General features: G+C 35.6%; 2 protein-coding genes across 2 annotated transcripts in view; both read right to left on the bottom strand.

Moving 5' to 3' along the window:
* LOC307133915 (counting factor associated protein D-like) overlaps window positions 1-25531 on the bottom strand; it is a 536798-nt gene that overhangs the window by 303768 nt on the left and 207499 nt on the right. The window lies entirely within an intron of this gene.
* LOC307134026 (uncharacterized protein) lies at window positions 152-23714 on the bottom strand. The gene is made up of 5 exons (XM_079829450.1): window positions 23564-23714; window positions 11382-11471; window positions 7061-7200; window positions 3260-3371; window positions 152-1018 (listed from the first exon to the last, which is right to left on the bottom strand). Exons 1-4 carry the CDS (start codon window positions 23640-23642, stop codon window positions 3297-3299), a joined length of 384 nt encoding a protein of 127 aa, XP_079685576.1. The 5' UTR covers window positions 23643-23714; the 3' UTR covers window positions 152-1018; window positions 3260-3296.

Genomic DNA, 25531 nt, shown 5'->3' with positions numbered 1-25531 from the left:
GTCAGTCCCCTTGTTGAAGAAAACTTGAAACATGTCTTTGAATACAGAACAACCTGAGCGCTTTTGAAATCTAATATCCTGAATAATAAATCATTGTGATTGCGATAACTTCATTGAGGATTGAGATCACACAGACGACAAGGCAGAAGTGTATTACTTGAAAAAATATTTATTCAGAATTTGTAACAACACATAAAAAATGCTCATCTGGCTCACAAATTCATGTGCATTTTGGTGTAAATCACCATCCCTATTTGTAAAAATATTATTACAAAATAAAAATGTGCTTGTATCTAGGATTACTGAGGAAACAGTGAGGCTTAGAAGTGCAGTGGCGAAGAAAAGTGCCTACATGTGATATCTGCAAGAGGTCATGACCTTTAAATGACTAGAAAAGCTTGATCTTTCAACTGCTTCAAGATGATTCCCGGTCAGTTTATAAAAAGCTTTGCTTATATAATAAAACAGTACATTATATACCACTGATTTCTGACACATTTGTTCTCGCCATGCAATCAAAGGATGTGCACATTATAGATAAAAGTATTATTTTAAACAAAGTCTCATAAAAGAGACAAGTGTGTTAAAATTGTAAAAATAAATAAAAAATAGGACAGTGGGAAGAGAAAGATCTTGTTTTTCTCAATTTCTTTGTTATTCAGGCTCCTCAAATCACGTCCTCTGAATCGCATCCTTAAAGAATATCCACAAAAGAACCTGTAATGTAGTTTAGCCCCATTTCTATTCATTTTCCATTCCATTGATCCAGCCTTTGAGACCTTTGACCTCTGTGCGCTTGTTTTGGCGTGACAAAGAATAAAGAACAATGTCTTTTTGTTTACAGCTTGCACGGCGTGTGTTGTCATGGTTTGTCATGGATCCACTGCTGTTTTTTGTTTGAGCTCTTTGAGTGTTTGTGTGTGTGTGTGTGTGTGTGTGTGTGTGTGTGTGTGTACTGGATGTCCAAATGTCTTCCGTTCAGGTCATCTGTCCATCTGCTCTTCCTCCTCCTGGACTTCTAGAGTAATTGGAGAAACAGAAAGCCATTGAGTCTAAAATATTAAAAGATGTTATCATCACTTGTTTATTGGCTAGATGTGTATCTCATGAAGAGTGCAGTTGTATTAGGTGGAGAGCAGGATAGCATGTGTACTGCAATGTAATGAGTGTCAAGAAGTTTGGAAACTGAGGCTTCCCGACAATCATTTCAAATCACAGTGAATTGCTGAAGCGCTCTGTGCTGGTTCATGTGTCCTGTTACACGCACCACACAAAACACAATGAACACCAAATGTTTGAGTGCCCTCTGCAGGCTCCAACGAGTATCACACACTAACCTGGCTGAGATCTCTTCACAAGTATCAGCAGCACATTCAAATAATTGCTTTCATATATGATATGCTATTTTACTACCAAATAACAAAGTCTTCACAATCAAAAGAAAACTTAAATGATATAAATAAATACCGCCCATATTTTTCTATACATGACACGTTCATTTTATATCATTTTAGGGATGCACTATATTTAATGCATCTCTACATGTTTTTTTTTTTACGATTGCACTAATTTAAATGGAAAATGATAGACTATTTCCAAAATGGAAAGTTCTTATTTTTTATGAAATATTGCAGTATTTATTATTAATTATTTATATTTTATCTTTTTTAATTCACGTACATTGTAATCTTTAATCAAAATAACTTTCCCTCCCTCTTGCATCGACATCTCTTCAATTTTGATGTGTTTACTGGCATGAGGGCGGGGCAATCTGTCACTCACATGAGATCGACCAATAGCAAACCACAACCATCCAGCCATCCAATCAATTCCTCATGGACAAATGCCCTGCCTTACATTGGTTCTTGTTCAAGAAGGAAAATGTTGGCATTATTGTGTCACTTATTGAGCAGTAGGCTAGCTGGAGCCGTTCACCTCCAGTCTTTCTGCTAAGCTAGGCTAGCGGTGGGTGCGTCACACAGAGTTATGACACGCACAGAGATGAGAATGGTGTGTGTGGACTTATCTAACTCTGGAGGATACGGTGAATAAGCTAAAGTCCCAAAAGTCAGCGTGTTCCTGTAAGTCACTATAGAGAACTTTAAGAGTAGGATCCTTTAAGTAGTAAGCTTTTTGTGTTCATGCATAGCAATGAGGAAAATAACAACCATCTTTATTAATGTTACTTTGAAATGCGCAGCTAACACTGTTTCAGGCCACACACACCCCTCTGTTTTTTTGTGTAATACCCAAATAATCATTCAAATCATTTAAAAATTCCATCTGTTTTAACTCTAGCTATGGACTACTATGGGCAAACTTTCAGATGAATCGATATGCACTCGGTACAAGTATTTCTTTTTTTCTTTCAAACACTAAAATAGGAATATGTATTTATCTTTCATAGCCTGTATTATAAAGTTGTGGTACACTGTTTTACAAAAAAACTTGTTTTAACTAGCCTATCCATTTGTAGTGTAGCTATCAGTCATTTATCTGGGCCAGAATGTCACTATCAGTGCATTCCTAATTAATTTATTCCATAATTAGGTCAATGACATGACGTGCGTATTTGTGTGTCCAAGTACATTATTTCCTTTTAAAATAATTTGATAAATTCATGACATATAGCACTTTATTCTATAAACCTATTTAGTTTGTTTAATTTTTAGTAATACAAATAATACATATTATTTTATGTTTTGTTATCTTTAACCCCCAAAATGTCAGGTGGTGTAACTGTCAGAACAAATGAACAGACTAAGAAAACCATTTAAAATGGTGTCTTAATAATAAAAAATGAAAAACTAAAGAATATGGCATCATTTTAGGTTTGAAACCTTTCATATAAACATTATAAATAGTTTTAAAGCTGTTGAGATTATTGAAAAACTTAAGTGTAAGGGTGGCACTGCAAACATGGCTCTTTTTTAAATTGAAAATACTCAAATACTGGTAAAATCTGCTAATTTCAAGTATGCTTGACACTTTCCATGTCAGGTGGTACAACTACAGTATACATACAACTCTTTGGTTGTACCGCCTGACAAAAAAATTAACTTAAACAGTTTGAAATGTTATTTAACAACTTGTTTAAACACCTTGTTCATGACTCAAAAACATGAATTACATCAGTTTTGAAAAGATTTATAAAAAACAAAACCTTTTTTGAAGCTTTATTTGTCAATGGCCCAATTGAATTCCCTGATTTTCCCACATGGAAATGAACGCTGCATGGTGGCTTTTATGTTTTACTCACCAGTTCAGAGTGTGTAACAGGGTCCTGTGATGTGTTGCTATAGTAGTCTGAGCAGCTGATGAACCAGCACAACCAAAGTAAGCAGGAAACATGCAGGCGTTGACCGAGATGCCTAAAATATAAAAAAATATATTGTGTGTCAGTATACTGCGGTTAAACAGGCTTGGGGTTTTGTAGATGCTTGTGAGATTGTGGTTGTGAGGGATTCAAGTATAAAATAAGATTCTGTTTCATGTATTGTATTAATGTACAATGTTCTGTGCCTGGTTGCATAAAGATTTTCCTTTAAGTCTGAGATTTAAAGCATGATTCCCCCTTACCTAAGGGAATGATTTAAGCGATTTCTGAGAAATACTGAAATTGAAATCAACCCAAACAAACACACCCCTCCCTTCATTGCATTCAACACACAATGCAAAATTGGATATCTCTTTATTATAGCTGAAGCGAAGCAAAAATAATGCTTCAATGACACTCAAAACTGTCCTGTTATAGCTAATATTACAACAACAGCATATATTGGTTCTGTGAAACAGCCAAACCAATGTCAACACAACCTCTGCGTCCGTTTTCAGGCCTTCCCCTGCTTAGGTCTCTCCAGCGCTGGAAAGCTTCTCTAATATTAACACAGGTCTGATCACAGCCCTTCTTTTTCCAGTGATATTCCTCTGACGTTTCCTCTGCCCTTGTTTTGTGGTGGTCGGTCTGATCCACTTTCAACAGTGTTTTCATGAATCGCTTACTGCACCTTCAAGGGTGTTGCATATAATGCCTTGAACACTTCTCTTGTGGTAAGGGAAACCGTCAAGTGTTTCACAACAGTGACCCAGGTTTTTCTGTTATGCTACTGCATATAGAACCCTCATCCTTCTCTCGGGTCATTTTGACCCGAAACTTATAAGTGTTTTTTTTGTTTTTTTATAAAAAAGTGAGTGTTTCACAGTCCACTTTAGTTGCACTTGAACTACGAATGCACAAACAAGTTGACTGGATGTGGTTGCAATAAAAAATTGTACCCCCATACAAATGAATGGAATGTGAGGAATGCTTCAGTATACATAGGAAACCTAGCCTAGAAATCTAGACGCACTCTAGCAGCAGAAAATATAATTTGCAGTCAGGGCATCTAGCAACTCTCCATTGGCTTGCGAGCTGGAAAAACCAAACTCTGGTCAGGCCAATCACATCGTGTATAGAGTCGGTGGACGGGCTTAACATAATGACGGCAGAGTTGCGGCGGTTCCACGTGACGTGCTACAGCGGTCTTTCGAATCGGCTTTGGCCGTGACTCTGGAAGACTTGGAGTTGAGCTTTTCTTTGAGAAAAGAACAAAGAACGGCACTGAAGTCATTCTTAAGAAAGGAAGATGTGTTCAGAGTTTTGCCGACCGGATACGGCGAAAGTTTAATCTATCAACTAGCTCCGCTTCACCTTCTTCACCGCTCTGGTTGGTTGTAGCAATATCCTATAGCGTGCAGAGGGAATTTGAAAGACAAGCGTTTATCCCGCCCCTCGGATTGAGCCCTGCCAATGGTGTGTTCCCACTCCCAGACCCAACATCTTGATGTGGGTCTGGCTTGTCAGGCTATAGGAAACCTAAACAATGCTCAGAATTAAAACTTTGCCATTTTATAATGGCTACATGTGTATCTGAATGCATACTGAAGAGATAAACTTGAGAACTGACTTTAGGACCCAGTGGAACAGCTCATTTGCTCCATATCGAGGGCCATCTAGTGGAAAGAGTAATGAAATATCATGTTATATATATATTTTTTTTTTTCCCACAAGAGGTAGACAGAGACACCCAAATTGACCCAATGTGAGATATTTTTGAGCTGGGTTTTGCATGTATTGGAGAGTTATTGTGAAATAATATAAAGAGAATGTGCTTAAATTCTATTATTTATTGATAAAATATAGTATTTTAAAGGTATATATAAGGTATATTTAAAGGTATATATATATATATATATATATATATATATATATGTATGTTTATGTTCCCATCATGGGATAATTTTATAGATTAGGCTTTAATGAATTAATTTTGTTCTATTTCATTTTTTTATTTTTTTTTATATCCTGTTAAACATGAAAGTATTATACAATCATTTAAGACATTTAAGGCATAAAGGGTTCGGTAACCCTTTAGAAGAAGAAGAAGAAGTTTTATTTATATAGTGCCTTTCCACTGCTCAAGGCCGCTTTACATAGTGTTAGACAGTACATTTGTCCACATATAAAATAGTACATTAACACACCCACATATACAATACAAGCACAGGTCTTTTAAGCCACATTATCCAAAATACTAATTAAATAGATATGTTTTTAGCTGGGTCTTGAAGGTAGGGTTTACAAGGTTCATTAGTTAACATTAGTTAACTGCATTAGTTAACATGAACTTATAATGAACTGCACTTATAAAGCATTTATTTATCTTTGTTAATGTTAATTTCAAAATGTACTAATGCATTATTATTAGTGTGTGAACTAACATGAACAAACCATGAACAGCTGGATTTGTATGAACAGTTAGTTCATGTTAACTAATGCATTAACTAATGTTAACTAATACAACCTTGTTGTAAAGTGTTACCAAGTTCTTTTAAAGTCAAGAACCCAGGAGTTTTGAATAGAACCCCAATGAAGAGGATTTTTTTTTTTGAGATCCCACTTTTGTAGCATAATGCTTTCCTTTTACCAATTAATATGACTTAAAAAATGTTTAGATTGTTGCTTCTCTCCAGCTATTTAGTTCTTAGTTATTCATTAGTTCAAGTGCATCATGTGCTGTTGTGTTTTACAGTTCTCTCCACAATGCGGACGGAGCAGTGTGACACAGTGTTTTATTGTCTGAGATTTTTCCATTGTGTGTTCAAAGCAGATGTTGCAAATGCAATGTGCTTTCTCACAGGAATTCAAATGGCTTTTGTATAATTAGTAGCTAGTTTAATTAAATGTGCATGCTTAAATAAGGTGATTGGTGCACTGTTGGGACCGCCTCCCCCTCCGCATTTCCTCTGTTTACAGATGCCTTCCTTTAATGCGGAGCAGAGCCATTGTTTAACTTTCCAACGCATGAGGATAAGAAGCAGATGGAGCTTTCAAAAGGATCCATGTTCTTAAAATAACACGGACACCTGTTTACATTCATGTTCACTCCCAGTTTGCTTCGTCAGCAGGTCCGTAGTGCTTCGTCAAACACGGCTAATCACATAAAACATGACATTTCACCCAGCAGAGTTTTATTGCACCCATTAAACATGAATATTATCTCCCCCCACTGATATTTTCACAGCATACAGTGCTGGCATTTAATATATAGAGATGGGTTTTTAATTTTCTGCAATAAATCTAATGGCCATGCACGTAGCATAAGTGTGTTTTATGCAAACAATGGTCTGTTGAAATCATGCAGATATTTAAAAAAGAAAATCTGCAGCTCTGGATTTCACAACGTTTGTTTCTGGTCATATTTCCTCATTTCACAGAAGATAACACTTCTCTGTTATTGAGCAGATATATCATTTGTTTGTCATTTTGTGTAGACAGTGTTTGAGATGCTGAACGTCTGACCTCTGCGTTTCGAAGCTCTGTGTGGAGGAGTTCTGTCCGCCCGCAAAAATGGTAAAGTAAGAAATCCCCCTTTCATAATCCCACCTCAAAGACACAAGGCCTTTGTTTCTCAGAAGAGATGAACCACATTACTCGGGACTTTCATAGTGTATTGGCACATGTTAGTGTTTTGTGTATTCGTCATATTAGGAAGTATGAGAGAAGCGGTTGAAGAAATACCTGATTCTTTTCAATGACTGTGGGCGCGGTGGGCTTTTTTTGATGCACACTTCCATCTGTTTCTGTAAAGCTTGTTTCTTCTCCATTGTCTGTCCCTCCTCCCATTAAAAACTTCTCTAGATCTTCACTGCTGGCATTGCCTAATCAGACAGATACAGTGGGTCTTAAAATTGAGCAATGGTTATGCTTCATGCAAGTACATAAACAGATACAGTACCGTTCAAACGTTTGGGTTGGTAAGATTTTTGGTAGTTGACATAGTTGCAAAGTAGTCAAAATGTCTAAAGGGGACTATCCAAATAAAATTTTACCAATTGGTAACACTTTACTTAAAGCCTTTATGTAAAATGCATTATACAAATATTTTCATGCATTAATTATGCCTTGTAATGCACCTTATAATGCATTTTATGATCTCATGAATAATTGTAACTACAGTTATAATACTTTATTCCTTTAGAAAGTATAATACATTAAAACACATTACAAACAACCAATTTCAGATGTAACCGGAAATCTTCAAATATGATCAACTTTAACCTGTTAGTGTCACCCTGCCATTACATTTTTAAAACGGTAATATCCTATACTAAACCTAAACTAATCATTTGAAAGCTTACAATCTCTAGTTTTCATATTTGGTGTTTTTCAAAAAACATTACATAGGAGCAGTAATTTATCAATTTGCAACAAGAATATTTTCATACGGCGTGTTCAGACCTTTATTTTGAAATGGTGATGAACAGAAAAAGTCATGAAAGATTGGTAGAAACCTGTTTGTTTTCATGGCAATAGTTCAAAAGATAACATCCATTCAATTATTGAGAAAAAAATGTTTTAAATATAAAGAACAAAACATCAGATTGGCCATTTGTGATGTAGCGGCGAGCTAAAACGCACATGTTCTTTATATGTTTATTAGAGGTTGAATTCATATCAAATTCTGACAAACTACCCATGATGCTTCTGAAATGGATGTCTACTTCATAAATTGTAAAGTTATGGAAATATATGGTTCAGATCACTCATCATATATGGAATTGGGGGAGCCCTTATATTGTCTGCAATGGAGCTTGGCTGTCATCTAGTGAAAATGTTTGGTACTGCGCCCAAACAAAATCTCACTGAAAACTAATTTTTTAAGATATCAACCTTAAATTTGCAACACAACTTGTTCAGAATTTTGTCTTTGATTTTATTGCAGTTTTAGAGTCCAACATGTTTTGTAAAATATATATTTTATATAAAATATTATATTTTTACATTTTCATAAACTTAAACTTCTATAACTTTTTTCTATTTCATTTACATAATTTAAGCCTCATGTCTATATTCCAAAGCATTCTTGAATTACAGCCATTTAAGTTTGGATAGTGCATTTTCATGTCTATGTAAAAAAAAAAGGGGGGGGGGGGGGGTGACTGTTAACAGGTTAACTTTGGTTACAATTATTTATGAAAAGATGTAATACATTATAACATAAATTATGAAATGCATTATACATTAATTGTTACCAAAGTCTCTAATGCTCACCAAGGCTTCATTTATTTGATCAATAATACAGTAAAAACAACAATATTGTAAAATATTATGTGCAAAGTATTGATGATCCTTCAGAAATGCTGATTTGGTGATCAAGAATTTCTTATTATCAATGTCGAAACAGCTGTGATGCCAAATATTTGGTTTGGCAGGATCCTTTGATGAATAGAAAGTACAGATTTTATTAGAAATAGAATTCTTTTGTAACATTATAAATGTTTCAATTTTGATCAATTTAATGCGTGTCCTTGCTAAATAAAAGTGTTAATTTCTTTCTTTCAATGAATAATAAAAATCTTACTGACCTCAAACTTTTGAATGGTACATTGAGCTTTGGTTTTCATGTTGTCATGTTGCTAATTTATAAAACTGATGATGATCAATGTACAGTATATTGATATGGCCTTCAATTTATTCTTATACTGTATATTGTGACTTCTCTATGGGATGATGAACAATCCCTTTAGAATAACATATAATGATTGCATAAATAGTGTACGATTTCTTTTAAGATGAATCTCAGTTCAGTGTGACGGAGGTCGACCCGCTGCTGTAATAATGAATGGCACTCTGGGGTGCGTTTGGGTCACCCCTCAGCCCCCCCATCTGATTCTAGAGATAAACAGGGGGTTTGACTAGAACTATAGGGGGGTTTCTATCCCTCTTGCCCCACTGTATTCAAACTGCATTAGCTCATACTGAATAGTCTGATCATGTCTGAGGAACTAAATTATATTATTTGTCTCCTTAAACGCTCGTTTTCTGGGTCGACAGCTTATAAAAACGTACTTCTGGGTTTCTTTAGCTTGTTTGCTGTACACTGTCACATATCGGTTTTTAGACATTGTTCTGTTTTTTGTTATAAGTCAGAAATGACAAGGAGGCGTGTCACGCAATACAAAGTCAATGGAGAGCGTTGGATTGAAGCGGTTGGTGCCGCCACTTTGAGATGAAAAAAAACATATGCAGACAAAACAAAATGAATACCCGTGGCTATATTGAGGTATTAGGAAGCTAAACGATCAGTCTATTCAAGAAATTGAAAAAAAAATTCACACTCCAGTCTGTCATGTGCTCAGGATTGCATGTAAAATTTTCTTGCATAGACTGACCGTTTTGCTTCATAAGACCTCACATTGTCAGGAGCCGCAGGTATTCATTTAGTTTTGTCTGTATATGTTTTAAAGGGATAGTTCACCCAAAAATGAAAATTAGCCCATAATTTACTCACCCTCAAGTCATCCTAGGTGTATATGACATTCTTCTTTCAGACGAATAAAATCGACGTTATATTAAAAAAGTCCAGGCTAATCCAAGCATTAGAATTGGATTAATAGTTGCTCTGTTTTTGAAGTCCATAAAAAGTGCATAAAGGCCTTCTGAAGCGAATCGATGCATTTGTGTAAGAAAAATATCCATATTTAAAACTTCATAAAGTAAACTTTCGGCCGACCGCCTTCCCTGTTCAATTTATGGAAAAATTGTTGAAAGTTCCCCTGCCGATAGAAAGACTAACACGACCAGGTCCGCTCGTCATGACGTCACGTATGCATCTTGAGTTTTACTTTCAACATTCAACACTTTTCCATGGAAGGCGGTCGTCCGAAAGTTTACTTGACAAACTTTTAAATATGGATATTTGGATATTTTTCTTATCGATTCGCTTCAGAAGGCCTTTATTAACACACCAGAGCCGCGTGGAGCAGTTTTTTGACGGACAGATGCACTTTTTATGGACTTCAAAAACAGAGCAACTATAAATCCAATTGTAATGCTTGGATTAGCCTGGACTTTTGTAATATAACTCAGATTTTATTCGTCTGAAAGAAGAATGTCATATACAACTAAGATGACTTGAGGGTGAGTAAATCATGTGCTAATTTTCATTTTTGGGTGAACTATCCCTTTAAGTGACGGCACCCATTGACTTCCATTAGGGATCACAGAGGACGACGGTTTCAGCTAAAAATTTTCTTTATTGTTCTACTGAAGAAAAACATCTGGGGGTGAACTATCCCTTTAAAGAACCCTTTATGCCAAGAACGTTCTAGATAAGGAGAAATGTTTTAAATGATTGCATAATACTTTCATGTTTAACAGGTTTCAATTTCTTTCAAGTGAATAAGTATGTGTATGAGCTATTTGATTGAATTAAAATTAAAAACTAAAACTAAATTAGTTATTTAAAACTAAATTCATAAAATGATCCCATGGCGGGAACCCCTTAATAGGTACAGTAGTGGTCAGAAGTGATGTCCAGATGGGGTTATTTGTTTTTAATAACCCTACAAGTTAACCCTTAAAAAATGAAGAAAATATATATTTTATTTATTATTTTAAAATGAGGGAAGACCAAATCACTAAACTTGGTTAAGGTATTTATCTGACTAAATTGTTTGGCAAAAAAGGCAAACTACAGCTGCATGTTTTATTTTACTATGCAAAAAAAAAAATGCATAGAAAAACAAAAAGCATACAATGACTACAACATAATCAGTTATTAAGATTTCAGTTCTCTCTTCTTTTTGCATATTCATGATTTATTTGTATGACAGCCTGGCCAAAAATTGTGTTACACAATTTGGCATGTTCATCACAAATAAAACTATTAACTCCAACCACAACTGCACAATATGCTTAGACAATCTTTTTAGTAATATTTGGATAAACGTTGAAGAGATCCGCTTTCCTAGGCCGGCCACTACTGTGTATGAAGCACCTGAAATAACTTTTATATAGAACATTTCCTTCTAAGAGTGTGAAACCATTGAAAACCTACTGAAAATCAAGACATCGAACGTTGAATTGTAGTCGTACTCCGGGGTATGAGTGGATTCATAGTCAAAATTATATTGGTCATCCTCGACACCTGCAAAGACAAAGAGATTTGATTTAGCTGTTATTTGTGAAACACTTACATGGGAAACAATGTGCAAGTCACGCAGCATCTGGACACATCACTCAACGCCTGTCCTTTTGATAAGCCTACATTCACAGGCACAGCAGTCAGACGGTGACTGTCATGGCATGTCAGCCATCAGTTATGACTTCATTTCACAAACACAATTAATGCTTTGAACATTATCTGGCCATCTTTACAGGCCGACACAACTCAGTCACCTCACTGAACCATAGAGGACATTGTTTCCCATTGAAAAGAAGCATGTCAGTAATTTGAGATCTTTGTATTGCTTCTCGCATACTATTGCCATTTGTCAGTTATGTGAGACCGTTCTCCGTGACATTCTTTCTTCCAAGCATCCTGTCTTTCCCTGATATATGTGATACTGGGAGATTACTGGGGACTGAGATGTTAATGAATGAAGAGTCAGCAGTAACATCTGTGAAGCCAGTTCTGTCAGGCTCAAGAGATTTTAAAAAGACAGATATATTTCTCTGCAACATTTACACTTGATTTGTTTGGATCTGATAAACGTTCATAAAGTTGAGGGTCGGTACAATTTTTGAAAGAAACCTCTTATTCTCAATGGGCTGCAAAAAATACTTATAATTGTATTATTTAATATAATAACCGTTTTAAATTGAATATATTATAAATTGTAATTTTTGCGGTTTTCAATGACTTCCTACACTGAAAAAACAGGAAAACACATGTTGTCCAATTTACTTAATCATATTATTTGTGGTCTACGCAACAAATTTGTGTTTCTCTTCTAAACATGATTTCATTGCTTTCGATTAATGTAATTCTCTAAAATGTGCAATCTACTAGATTAAATTATTTGGGGTGAATGTGAACCAATTAAGTACTCGACAATGATTTTTGCTGAAACTGTAGTTTCCAGCTTGCTTTGCTTGGGACTTGACGACTAGAGTAAAATTGTTGAAATTAAGTGTTTTTGGGCAAAATGAGAAAAAGGGGGAGACTTTATATTGTTTATTAGTGTTTAATGTGTAAGTATGTTGGAATTATTCTAACCATTTAAATTACACTGGGTTACCATAGTGGAGAAGAGCGGAGCGATTGCTTAGGCTATGGACTGACTCAGCACGTCATTAAAGAGCATTTCACACTTAGCACATATATGATCTGCTATTGCTTGTAAATATAATGAAAGCTACTGAGTAATGTGTTAAAGATCAGTCAAGTGACAACAAAAATATACAAAAATAAACATGTGTTTTGATTAAAGAGGCAGGGTCTCAAGCCCCCGTTTGCACCACTGTTGTTAGGGAGCCATATTAAAATCATTGTGAGACTACTCAATTCGGTTACTTAAAAATTACTTAATTCCACTATGTTGAAATTATGTGAACAAATTATGTTTGTTTAACTTAATTGAATCATGTGGAACCGATGTACATGATTAAATCATGTAAATCCAACACACCATTTTTTTCAGTGTATGAAAGTTAAGCTTCCATAGGCATGAACTAACTAGACTGAACACGCATCGTGAATGACAGTGCACCCATGAATGAATGCCCGTGCCCATTTTACTTTCGGTTTAGAATAGGGCTGTACGATTAATCGAAAAATAACCGAAACCGACATTCAGAACCTCTAACCGACTTATTTTTCCCATGTCGGTTATTTCGGTTTTCACGTGACTCCGCCCCGTCAGTCACATCAAGTGCAGTTTGCAGGCACACAGAGATGCAGGTGCAGTTATCTGTGTTTATAGATGCCCAGAATCACTATAGTAACTGCATGTTTTACACAGTTTATACAGGTCAGTTAATTGCTGTTCTTATGGCCTACGCGCTGACACACACACACACACACACACACACACACACACACAGACGGCGCGCGCAAGCCCCGAAGCCGCTTTCACTTTCGTGCTCATAAAGTTTGTCAAGTAAATGCGTTTAAAGGCTTGCCAGTTTCAACATTTAAAGCGATTGTGAACTATTCAAAAACAACAATACGGAAAACTTCTCCGTTCAGTGCTCAGCTTCTTTCTGTGACACAGAGAGCCCGAGAACAAAAAGAACTACAAAATTAGACTGCTTTACGGCATATACGTCACTTCCACCACCATCCCCACTTCCTTAAATTCGGACGTAAGTGAAAAAATCGCTCGCAAATCATTTGTTTGCCGAATGTTATAGTCATGGCCGAAGCAGCACAGAAAAATAAGAAAGCAAAGGTTTTGTCTGAGGAAAGCAAAAAGAGAAAACGAGAAAGTGATCGGATTAAAGGCAGGACGAGGATCAACATTGGGCCAGCGTTTGCTCGTTGGCGTGAGCTGAAGGAGGAGGGGCTACATTCTTGCAAGTAAATACGTAATACATACAAAATCATATTTTAGGATACCTAACATGTCTGTGATATTGGTTTATTTGTCTTTCCTCAAGCTTTAATGCAAATCGATTTTTCGAATTTGCAGATTCATCTAGGGTAGCTTGATATTATAATATTGACGATATATGGTTATTACCTACCACTCAAACATTGAATTTAAGTATCATATAGATTCTGTAAAACGGGAACCAATAGACTAGGCTACTATAATGACGCTGGCTTGTAAACGTGAGCATCGCGATCATTTGGCGTTTGAAAAAAATAAAACCCATGAAATTGTATTCATATGACATGCTGAAACATATGCCACTGTACCTGGGATGAAGACATTTCACACACGACGCAAGCAGAACACCTGCATGTGAACTCCTGCAGAGTTCAGGGCTATCATAGTTGTCATGTCAACAAATGCACGTGCGATGCATCCCCTGATGTAGAGTGACCGTTTACGACAGTAGTAGAGGACAATACTGTTTCACAACTGTAGGGGGAGCCCCAGAGCAAAAGTTACCTAGTTAGTGCGGCTTTAATACCTTTGAAGTACTACAAACCACAGCTTCATAATGAAGAGACGGTATGAGTAATTCACAAACACAACCACTCTCTCATTAATGCATTCAAATAAATGTAATGTAGGCCTACAGTGTTAATTTATCTGTATCTGCAGTACAACAAACAGAAATCTGCTCCATAGACAATAACTGCTGAAAGTGAACCGTTTCCTTCAAGTATTTTAAAATCACAATGCACTTTTTCATTAGAAAAAAAAATTCCACCTTTAATAGTAGAAAATATTTACAGTACAAACCTTATCAATGAACTTAAACCTTATGAGGGCAAAAAAAAAAAGAAAAAAGAAGAAGCTAAATAATCGTTCATTAATCGTAATCGAGGTCAAATGTTCAATTAATCAAGGTTTTTATTTTTGGTCAAATCGTTACAGCCCTAGTTTAGAATTAACGCCAATTTGGGGGGACGGGTTGCTTGAATTGTGGGTTCATTGTCCTATTATTATTAATGAAAAAAAACAACAAAACAGTACAGTGACAAACTCACTTAAATAGGCGCATTTCACTTTGAAACCAAATCTTCCGCGATCATCTTCGCTCTCGTGATGAATGAAATCTGACTCTTGCTTCGTTTTTGCTGCGACTCTCGTTCGGCTCACACTGTATTGAGCAGACACGTTCAGTTTTTAACGTCTGTTCTCTAACTGAACTAAATTAATTCATTACTATAAAAATGAAAATGGAGGTGCCACGGTGGGCAAGTAATGTAACCGGTAGGCGTGGCTTGGGAGTGGCCTCGTAGGCAAGTGCATTCTGGGAGTTGTTGTCTTTCATCCACATGAGCCAGAAATACATTTTCTGGCATTTCTCAGTCTAGAAGGCACCAATTTCTAAAACAATGTCACATTTCTACTACATAAATGACCCAATTTAAAAACACATTCATGTTTCCAGTGGTGAAGTATCCCTTTAAGAAACATTTATTATTAATATTATCAATGTTGGGAACTGTGATATTTTTTCAGGATTCTTTGATGAAAAGATCAGCATTTATTTGAAATATTTTGTAACATTATAAATGTCTTTACTCTCACTTTTGATCCATGTAACATATCCTTGCTGAATAAATTAATTTCTTTCTTTCAAAATCTCACTGACCCCACACTTTTGAACTGTATTTTGGCTCATATAACTAATCTTTGTAAGGGAAATTAATATGAAATGTATTTTATTCTAGTGAAGGAGTGCTTGAAAAAGACAGCTGTTCTTTCCTAATTCAGTCCCAAGAGACAAGGCATTATGGGATGTGTAATCAGACAACACGGAGCATCAGCTTGTCATTGAATCAAAACCCTGAGTTTCAGCATCATTGACGATTAATGATGATTCCTCAGAGTCATATGGAAATCTTCTAAACGTTTGTGTCACCGTGTATTTATGGCACTGGATGCACAGGAGTCCCTTAAGTGCTGATCCTCCTCAGAGCTCAGTTTTGATGGGAACTGACCCCAGAATCCACTTCCTTAAGCTGAAAAAATAATCTGTCAGGCTTTTCCTTTTACATCTTACTCATTTATACAGCTGTTGAGTCCAAGGTTATCAGTGTCAGTGTTTTTTCTTCAGGGAATGTGAATGATACTCAGACTACACCTGGGAGTTGAGCCCAAGAATCCCACCTCATATGCCTCAGGCTTATCTGGATTTGTCTGACTCCATTTACTTTGAACTTTTTAGGGAGAAAGGTAAATATCAGATGTCAGAGCAGAAAAAGAGTGTTAAAAGCTCCTTTCCATTGTCACTTACACCCAGACACATTGTAAAAATTGGTATCTTGTTTTCTTAAGCAGCTGTTTTTTAATTTTGTCTTGTTTTGTGCGATCTAATGTATTCTGTGAGGTTCTTGAAATCAACATGGCTCTTTGGAATACTTGATTCTTATTGGTTAATCTCAACATCTCCGTGGTATATATAAGTTTGCTGAAGTCGGTGCTGCTTTCATGATTTTCATATCGCACCAATGATTCACTCATTTCAAACAAACATTTTAGTAATCTATGGAAGCCCATATCCTCCACATAAGAAAAAAAATCATGCTTTGGTAAATCACAATATTTACATAAATCATAAGCATTAAGGCCTGCTTTCACAGACGGGGCTTAGATTAAGCCAATATTAGGGCTTAGTTCAATTAGGACATTTTAAGTAGCTTTTATAACTGGTTTGCATCTTGAGACAAAACAATGGCACTGACCTATTTTAACAGTGTAAGTTGCTTTCAGTTAAAACAGCTCAAACATGCATTTTAGTCTGAGACTAGCTTATGATAAGACTAGCTTAAGCCTTGTCTGAGAAACTCGGGTAAAAAAGGTAATTTATTAGATACAAATTTTGACTTATGTCATGACTTTTTATGCTATAATTATGACATTTTATCTCTGAATTTTGACTATTTCCCTCAGTTTCACAGTCAAGGCTTAAAATAGTCTCAGACTATATTGCATGTTTGAGCTGTTTTAACTGAAAGCAACATACACTGATGTATCTTAAAATATTTCCGTGCCATTGTTTTGTCTCAAGATGCACACCAGTAATGTTTTTTTTTTCTAAGGCATGTTTATAAATGTCCTAATTGAACTAAGGCCTAATCCTGGCTTAAACTAAACCCTGTCTGTGAAACTGGCCCTTTGTGTTATAATTATGATTTACCAAAGCATGATTTCTTCTCTTATGTGGCGGAAATAGGCTTCCATATTGCAGTGAACATCCACTTCAGTATTAATATTACTGTAATATTGTTTGTCTTGTCACTAGGTTGTACATTGTAATGGGTTTGTGCCATTGAGAGTGTCTCTTTATACCTTATTTTATTCCATTGTCGTTTGGAAAAGAATTATTTAATTACATTTTTGGTAACACTTTAGTTTAAGGTCCAATTCTCTCTATTAACTAATTGCTTATTAGCATGAATATTACTAGGTTATTGGCTATTTATAAAGCACATATTAATGCTTTATTCTGCATAATCATATTCTACAGCTCGACCCACTACCTAAACTTAACAACTACCTTACTAACTATTAATAAGCAGTAATTAGGAGTTTACTGAGGCAAAAGTCGTAGTTAATAGTGAGAATTGGACCCTAATCTAAAGTGTGAACCTGTCCTTTCTTTTGGAAACTATTAATTGGATGTAATCGGTTAATTTTATACATAGAAATTAATGCATAAATGTATGACTAATATTTTTTAAATGAATCAATCTCAGTTCGACCTCTTGGAGATTAGATGCAAAGCACATTTTAGATTCACATGATTTCTTATTGTAGATGAGAGTGTTTGATTGATGGCATCATGAAACCCAAAAGCCAAATGTTTTGCCACACATGACCAAGAAATGACACTTGGCTTTTGCATCATGGCTGTTCGCCAATACCATAAGGTCTCTAAACCGTTTCCCAGACTTGCCTTGCTTTATCATTACAATCACAGCTGAAGTCATTTTTCTCAGGTTTGTCCTCAATGTTCTTCATGAACTTTGCAAACCAATCACAATCAAACTAGTCATACTTCTTTGGAGACTGTCGTCTACAGACATATAATCATCTGCAAGCATAATCTTTTCACTTTCTCTTGAGATTCGTGGGAAACAGGGCAGAGTTAATACCTGGATCAACACCAATAAACAAGTGGTACCATAAACAGCATGAGGCTGAACACGCTTCCTCAGCGAGCGGGATGTCTGGCCAGGTCTGTGGTCAGCATGCGACGTGTGGTTTATTTTAAAGCCATCACCCCTAGGGTACAGCAGTCACTGTCTATTAAGTGCCATCAAAATACTGCAAATTGAGTCCCACGCTACAGGCCACAACTCACACTACGGGTTCTTATCCAAACATTATCATGCCCCCTTAATCAGATAGCTTTGCCAAATAAAGAAACAAAAATAACAGTATCGTGTTTTGTCTGCAAGTTAACATGGTGTATTTTAGGGTGAAGGTATTCACATGCCCCACTGAATGAGTTTTCCTTTCAAGTTCTCCTTCGGCGAGGAGACTTAAAGTCCCCCTGTGGTGAAAATCAAGTTTTAAATGTTGTTTATCATGTCTATGCAGTGTTTTTAATACGCTTTAAGACGTTTTTAATATGCTTTAAGACAAACCATGTGAAAATTCATAAGTCAATTCCATTGTTGAGTATTTTCTCTTTAAAACTTGCAGTGAACCAAAGACAGTCTCAAAAACACGGTTTGAAATCGCTGGTGTTTCTGACGTCACATACTATCTTGTAACCAATCACGTCAACGTGTGGGCGGGCTTTAGCATATCATTAACTATACCCATTCTGAAGCAGGAGAGTCTGGTTATCCTGGTATATTTTTCTGTTGATATGAAAAATCGGGTAGATTTAATAATATATAGATTAATTATATATATGATGTATATTACGATGTTATGATGAACTATATGCCTTTCTCCACTGACGTTCTAAGTTGTTCAAAGCGTTTCTAAAGATACTGACCGATACTGAAGATAGACTGAGATGGCAAACGGGAACATGGTTTGTGTAACATTAGGAACACATTATTAACTGTTTAATAACATAGTCAAGCAAAAGGATAATCATATTAATTACCGTTATGTGTCCGACGTTATAAAGGGCGCCATTGTGCAGCGTTTACCTCAGTAAAGTTGCCCGAATGTATTTCTGAGCTTGTGCGGGTGAATGGGGGCGGGGCTAATTTGCATATTCATGAATCCTGGTATACTAAATGAAGCAAGGGTGTAGAGTTACATTCAAGCTATTTTAAAGGGGTGGTTAATTATTATTTAACTTTATTTAGTGTATAATGTTGCTGTTTACGCATAAACAACATCTGCAAAGTTATGATGCTCAAAGTTCAAAGCAAAAGGGAGATATTTTCTAATAAAGAAATCTCTTTTTAAGGACGAAAAAAAGCTTATTCACAGGTTAGTGACATCACTAACCCTAAAATGTACATAAACCCTGCCCCTGGGAATACGCAACAAAGGAGGTGAGGCTAAGAGTTGTTGTCGTAGAGCACATTTGGGATTCTGCTCAAGCTGTCGCATCCGTCTTTTCAGATTTATTGCAATAGTGTGCATGACACAAATGCAATAGCATGTCATAAAGAAAAATGACAACATAAGTTATAACTGTAAATAAACTAAACTATACATGTTCTATCTCCATGCAGCAGATATTCTCTGACTGTGATCTTACAACAGTTCCCACACAAGCGATTTATAGATTATCATGACAGAATATGCTAGTCAATGACTTAAAGATAGTAAATTATAACTATACTACCATCAACTAATCATTCAGAAACGTCCTGTCTCATTCTACATGTTGTCACTTCCTCTTGAGTCTCTCCATCATTGTCCGACTCCGGTTTGAACATACAAGGCTGAAAAGTTTTGGTAATCGTAATCAGAGCTGCTAACACAAGCTCTTGAAGCTCCGCCCTCTTCTCAAAGGGGGCAGGGAGGAGCAGGTCATTTGCATTTAAAGGGACACACACAAAACGGCGTGTTTTAGCTCACCCTCAAAAAGTGACAATTTTAACTTGCTATAAAAAATGATCTGTGGCGTATTTTGAGCTAAAACTTCACATACACACTAGAGATATCAGAGACTTATTTTACATCTTGTAAAAAGGGGCATTATAGAACTCCTTTAAAGGGTTAGTTCACCCAAAAATGAAAATTCTGTCATTAATTACTTACCCTCATGTCGTTCGACACCCGTAAGACCTCCGTTCATCTTCGGAACATAAATTAAGATATTTTAGATTAAATCCGATGGCTCAGAAAGGACTCCATTGGCACAATGTACTTTACACTCTCAAGACCCATAAAAGTTACTAAAGACGTCGTTACAAAGTCCATCTCACTACAGTGGTTCTACAATTTTATAAAGCGACGAGAATAGTTTTTGTGCGCAAAAAAAACCTAAATGACGACTTATATAGTGATGACCGATTTCAAAACACGGCATCATGAAGCTTCGAAGCGTTATGAATCAGCGAGTCAATTCATGATTCGGATCGCGTGTCAAACCGCCAAACTGCTGAAATCACGTGACTTTGGCGATCCAAACCGTTGATTCGACTCAATGATTCATAACGCTTCGAAGCTTCATGATGCCGTGTTTTGAAATCGTCATCACTATTTAAGTCTTTATTTAGGTTTTTTTTGCGCACAAAAACTATTCTCGTCGCTTCATAAAGTTATTGTAGAACCACTGTAGTGAGATGGACTTTGTAACGACGTCTTTAGTAGCTTTTAAGGGTCTTGAGAGTGACCGTGCATTGTGCCAATAGAGGCTTTTCAGAGCCATCGGATTTCAACTAAAATATCTTCATTTTTGTTCTGAAGATGAACGGAGGTCTTACGGGTGTCGAACGACATGAGGGTAAGTAATTAATGACAGAATTTTCATTTTTGGGTGAACTAACCCTTTAAGGCACAAATGATTTTTTTTTCATAGGGAAAAAAAAAGTTTAAATATGTAATTTTGGTGCGTTTTAGAGGATACAGTTATAATCTACAGGGGGAGTTTAATGAAGCTAAACTGTGAACTTACCGCTGAAACACACATGTTTTACCCCACCGTGCACCCCGTTAAATGGCTTTTCTATTCTTCTTGTGTCATTGCCACTGAGATATGAGCAAAATTCCTGAGTTTAGAGGTTCAACATATCTGGCTTTTGTCCAACTTGCTCTCAGTACAGACTATAAAACCCAAGCTGGTCACACCAAACACACAGCGAACAAGCTGGAACACGAAAGCCAAAAAAGTAATGAAAGCTGGGAACGACAGCATTTAACCTAAGAATAGTGTGTTTTAAGCTGACATTTCATAGCAGTCCCTGACAAACATAGTTTCTCGAGAGGCATTGGGAAATTTAGTCATGTGGAACTTGACCCTCCCACCAACCACCATCAGTCATTCAAAGCCCCCAAAACTTGTGATTTCAAGATGTTATCCTAAGGAAATGTCAAAACAAGCATGAAGTTACGTAAATATCCTTAAGGTAAGACTTCACTCCCATAATGATTTTGGCCAGTGGTTCTCCTTATCGCTCTTCCCAAACCCCAGGAGGTGGTGGGTTCAGTCCAACAGTAAAGCCAAAGCATGCCTGTTACTCATCTCATGACATCTGCTTTATTAATTCCCTGATTATCGTCTGTTTTCCGGCAACTAATTCATAAAATCACCAGGCTCTTGGCACATACAGTTAAACTATAGAGGTGCATTCCCCAGCGCAGGCTGCCAAGCGCTCCGGCACATTTCAGCGTAAATTCTTTGTGTGCACTACAAGCGAACAACAAATCACAATGTTTGAATAGCGGTAAATCTTCACTCTGAAGGTTTTATTCATGCTAAGGATATCACTCAGTCTTCTGCTCCTAATTATCACTTATTGTAGTTCTGCACCACAATGATGTCATGGATGTTCTGTCACTTCCTCAAGACAAAAGAACAAATTCCTGCTCGTTTCTGCTGCTAGTCAATGAACAGAACAAGAGAAGGAAGTCAGAGCTGCGAGTGTGCGTCGACAGAAAACAGCTGTGCGGGGAACACGGTGGGATTACTTTGCCCTCGTGATTGTTATGACCCCCTGGGGCCGTCTGTCATGCCGGAGAGTTTGCACTGGATTGCACTGTCACACAACTCAATAAGGATGCACTTTTGTATCCTTTTCCCTGGGAACTTCCAAACTTAGTTATCTCGAGTGTGCCTTTAAGAGAGCGAAGTTTAAAAATGATTTAACAAGTGCTCTCGCTTCTTTTGTTCCTAGAAATGTTGCTTTGCTCAGACAAAATGCAAAACATGTTTTAGGCGATACATCCTCTTTTGTCTTCCTCAGTGTCTATTATTAGTTCAAACATTTGACTTTTTATTTGAGGTAATTTTTATTAGCTCTACCTGATTTAACCCTTCATTCTTCATTTTTTGGATTAACCTAATGTATTTAGGTTGCTTTGAGAATAATATTTTAAGTCATTTCGATCATTTAGATGCCTCATTTTCAGCGTACCTGCAGATCAATAACCAAGCTTGATAACTTTCTGAAAATATAGAAGTTTTCTTGTGCACTCCAAAGACACAAATCAAAACCAGATTCCCACAACATACACTTTTCCTGTCAGCGGATCTCTGCATGCATTTTGTGTCAATACAGTGAGAGAAAAAAAAAAGTTAACCTAATTTTCAAACTGGGTCACAAACCATTTGAGGGACACGGAGTGGGAAAAGATGGGTCAGGCAAACTCACTTGGACACACTTTCAGTGAATGACATAAACACACACACACACACACACACACACACATCATGTTTTATGTGGACTTTTCATAGACAGTATGATTTTTATACTGTACAAACTGTATATTATATCCCCCAACCCTAAACCTACCCATCACTGAAAACCTTCTGTATTTTTACATTTTCAAAAAACATCTTAGTATGATTTATAATCTGTTTTCCTCATAAGGACCAAAAAATGTCCCCACAAGGACAAGGATTTGGGATATTGCCATCTATGTGGGAACATTTTGCCCCCTATAATAGGGTTTACCAGGACACACACACACAGTTTAGTCTATGGCTGCACGATATACCAGCATTAAATAGAAATCTTACAGCATCTGAACCGCCATCTCAAATATTTTGATGGTTCTTGAGATAGATTATACTTGTCTAGGTGGGTTCTGGAATGGAGAAGTTTCAGAACCCCTGACATTAACCTAAATGCATTAAGTTGCACCAACAATAACAAAATGATGCCTTTCTTTCTTCTGTGGAACTGAAAGGATATATCCTGAAAATGGGTTGTTTTGTCAACACAGTGAAAGTCAAAGTCTTCAGTGTTATTTTGGACCGCATAGACCTTAGACAAAAACAGTTCAAACATTCTTCAAAATATATTTTTGTGTATGTGTGTTCTGCAGATGAAAGTCATGCAGGTTTGGAGGAACAACCTAATTTTTAAAAGCACTTAAGTTGCACAATTGCAAGTTTCTCAGCCTCAAATGCAACACATGCAAATATCTTTTCAAATGCTCAATTATCTCGCACTAGATCCGTGTCTCATTCCAAACATTCACTCACAGCAAGTTCCCCCATTCAGTCTCGCTCTCACACACACTCACTCACCCCAGCAGAGCGGCAGCAGTAGGAGAGTTCCTGCCAAACACACTGATATCATCACACAGCGGCGAGGTAGTCTTGCCATGTCGCTCTGAAGTGTTGGTGTGTGTATGTGCCGCCTCCACGCTGTGCTTCTGAATGACTGCAGCGTCCGAGTGAGTGTGAGGAGAGGAAACCGCCTGGAGAAGGGGTGGGAGGAAGGAGGGAGAGGGGGTGGGAACTCCAATCTTTCAGATGCCTCATTCATCTGTTAACTAGCACCTCCTTTAAACAATAGTGTCTGTCTTAACCCCAAAAGTGGATTAGGACTATAGCTGATACGTCTCTCATTCATTCGAACAGGTGATTTTTACTATGGCATTTTAAGATAGACGAGAGATGAAAAGACTGGCCCGGGGATGGGATGTGGGTCACAGAGCGCACAGAAAGCCCAGTGAAGTTGTTCGTAGGTCAGCAGATCTGAATGTCATCCAGGCAGCTGTGTTACTCTGTGTTGTATCTGCTGTTGGTCAACTGATCTTGATAGTGATAACTTGGGTGCCTGCTGTGCAGTTAATGGTTCGGAAAGGTTTCAAGATCAGTTAACAAAGGCTTACAAAACACTGCATATTATTCTAGTGCTTTGGACATGATTATTATCATGATAATACCATTATTATTATTAATCTTTTTTTAAGTGCCTTACGGCAGAGTTTTTCCATGTTTTTTAATGCCAAGGACCCCTAAATATGATATTCCCCATCTTAAATATTGCTTCAAACCAAACAAAGAAAAAAAACTAATCTGTAGAAAGGAAAAAGAGATTTCAATAATCCTTAATGTAATATTTGTAAAGTATTTAAACATTTATTTTATATACTGTATATTAGTTTAATGTTTTAAATATTTAGTCATTAATCACGTTTTTTAATTAATGTACCACAATGTAATTAAAATATTTAAAGATTTATTTTATATACAGTATATTAGTTTAATGGTTTAGTCATTAATCTCATTTTTAATTAATTTAATTAAAATATTTTAACATTTATTTTATATACAGTATATTAGTTTAATGTTTTAAATATTTGGTCATTAATCACGTTTTTTAATTAATGTACCACAATGTAATTAAAATATTTAAAGATTTATTTTATATAATGTATAGTTTATTGTTTTAAATATTTAGTCATTGATCACATTTTTTAATTAATTTAATTCAAATATTTGAACATTTATTTTATTAACAGTATATTAGTTTAAGGTTTAAATATTTAGTCATTGATCACATTTTTTAATTAATGTAATTAAAATATTTAAAAATGTATTTTATATACATTATATTAGTTTAATGGTTTATATATTTAGTCATTAATCACATTTTTTTTATTAATTTAATTAAAATATTTAAAGATTAATTTTATATACAGTATATTCGTTTAATGTTTTAAATATTTAGTCATTAATCACATTTTTTATTAATTTAATTAAAACATTTAAACATTTATTTTATATACAGTATATTAGTTTAATGGTTTATATATTTAGTCATTAATCAAATTTTTTATTCTTTTTTAACATTTAAAGATTTTTTAGTTTATATTTTTTAAAGTTAATAATCATTATAATATTTGTAAAATATTAAAACATTTTTACAAGTTATTTTTTTAATATTTAGAGATTTATTTAAATTTATATTGTTTTTTAAATGTTTACCTTATTATATTATTTGTATAATATTTAGATATAATAGTTTAATGTTTTAAATCTTTAATCATTAATCACATTTTAGTTAATGTTTAACATTTAAAGATGTTTTATTTATTGATAATATTCTTAAATAATAATTCTTATAATATTTGTAAAATATTTAAACATGTATTTTATATAAGTTTAATGTTTTACATATTTAATCATTAATCACATTTTTATTTTTAACATTTGAAGATTTTTTACATTATAATATAATAATTTTTTTAATACTTTTAAATACAT

The sequence above is a fragment of the Gobio gobio genome (genome assembly GCF_949357685.1).
Source record: "Gobio gobio genome assembly, chromosome: 11".
NCBI lineage: Eukaryota > Metazoa > Chordata > Actinopteri > Cypriniformes > Gobionidae > Gobio > Gobio gobio.
The sequence above is the reverse complement of the archived record's forward strand: the minus strand, read 5'-3'. Positions and strand labels throughout refer to the sequence as shown.

Excerpts from the sequence above, each read along its gene's own strand:
- LOC307134026 (XM_079829450.1), bottom strand. The coding sequence starts at position 23,642 with ATGGCAAGACTACCTCGCCGCTGTGTGATGATATCAGTGTGTTTGGCA. Across the intron at positions 7,201-11,381 it reads GTTCGATGTCTTGATTTTCA|GCAATGCCAGCAGTGAAGAT; the intron begins GTAGGTTTTCAA and ends CTGTCTGATTAG. Across the intron at positions 3,372-7,060 it reads CAGTCATTGAAAAGAATCAG|GCATCTCGGTCAACGCCTGC; the intron begins GTATTTCTTCAA and ends TTTATATTTTAG.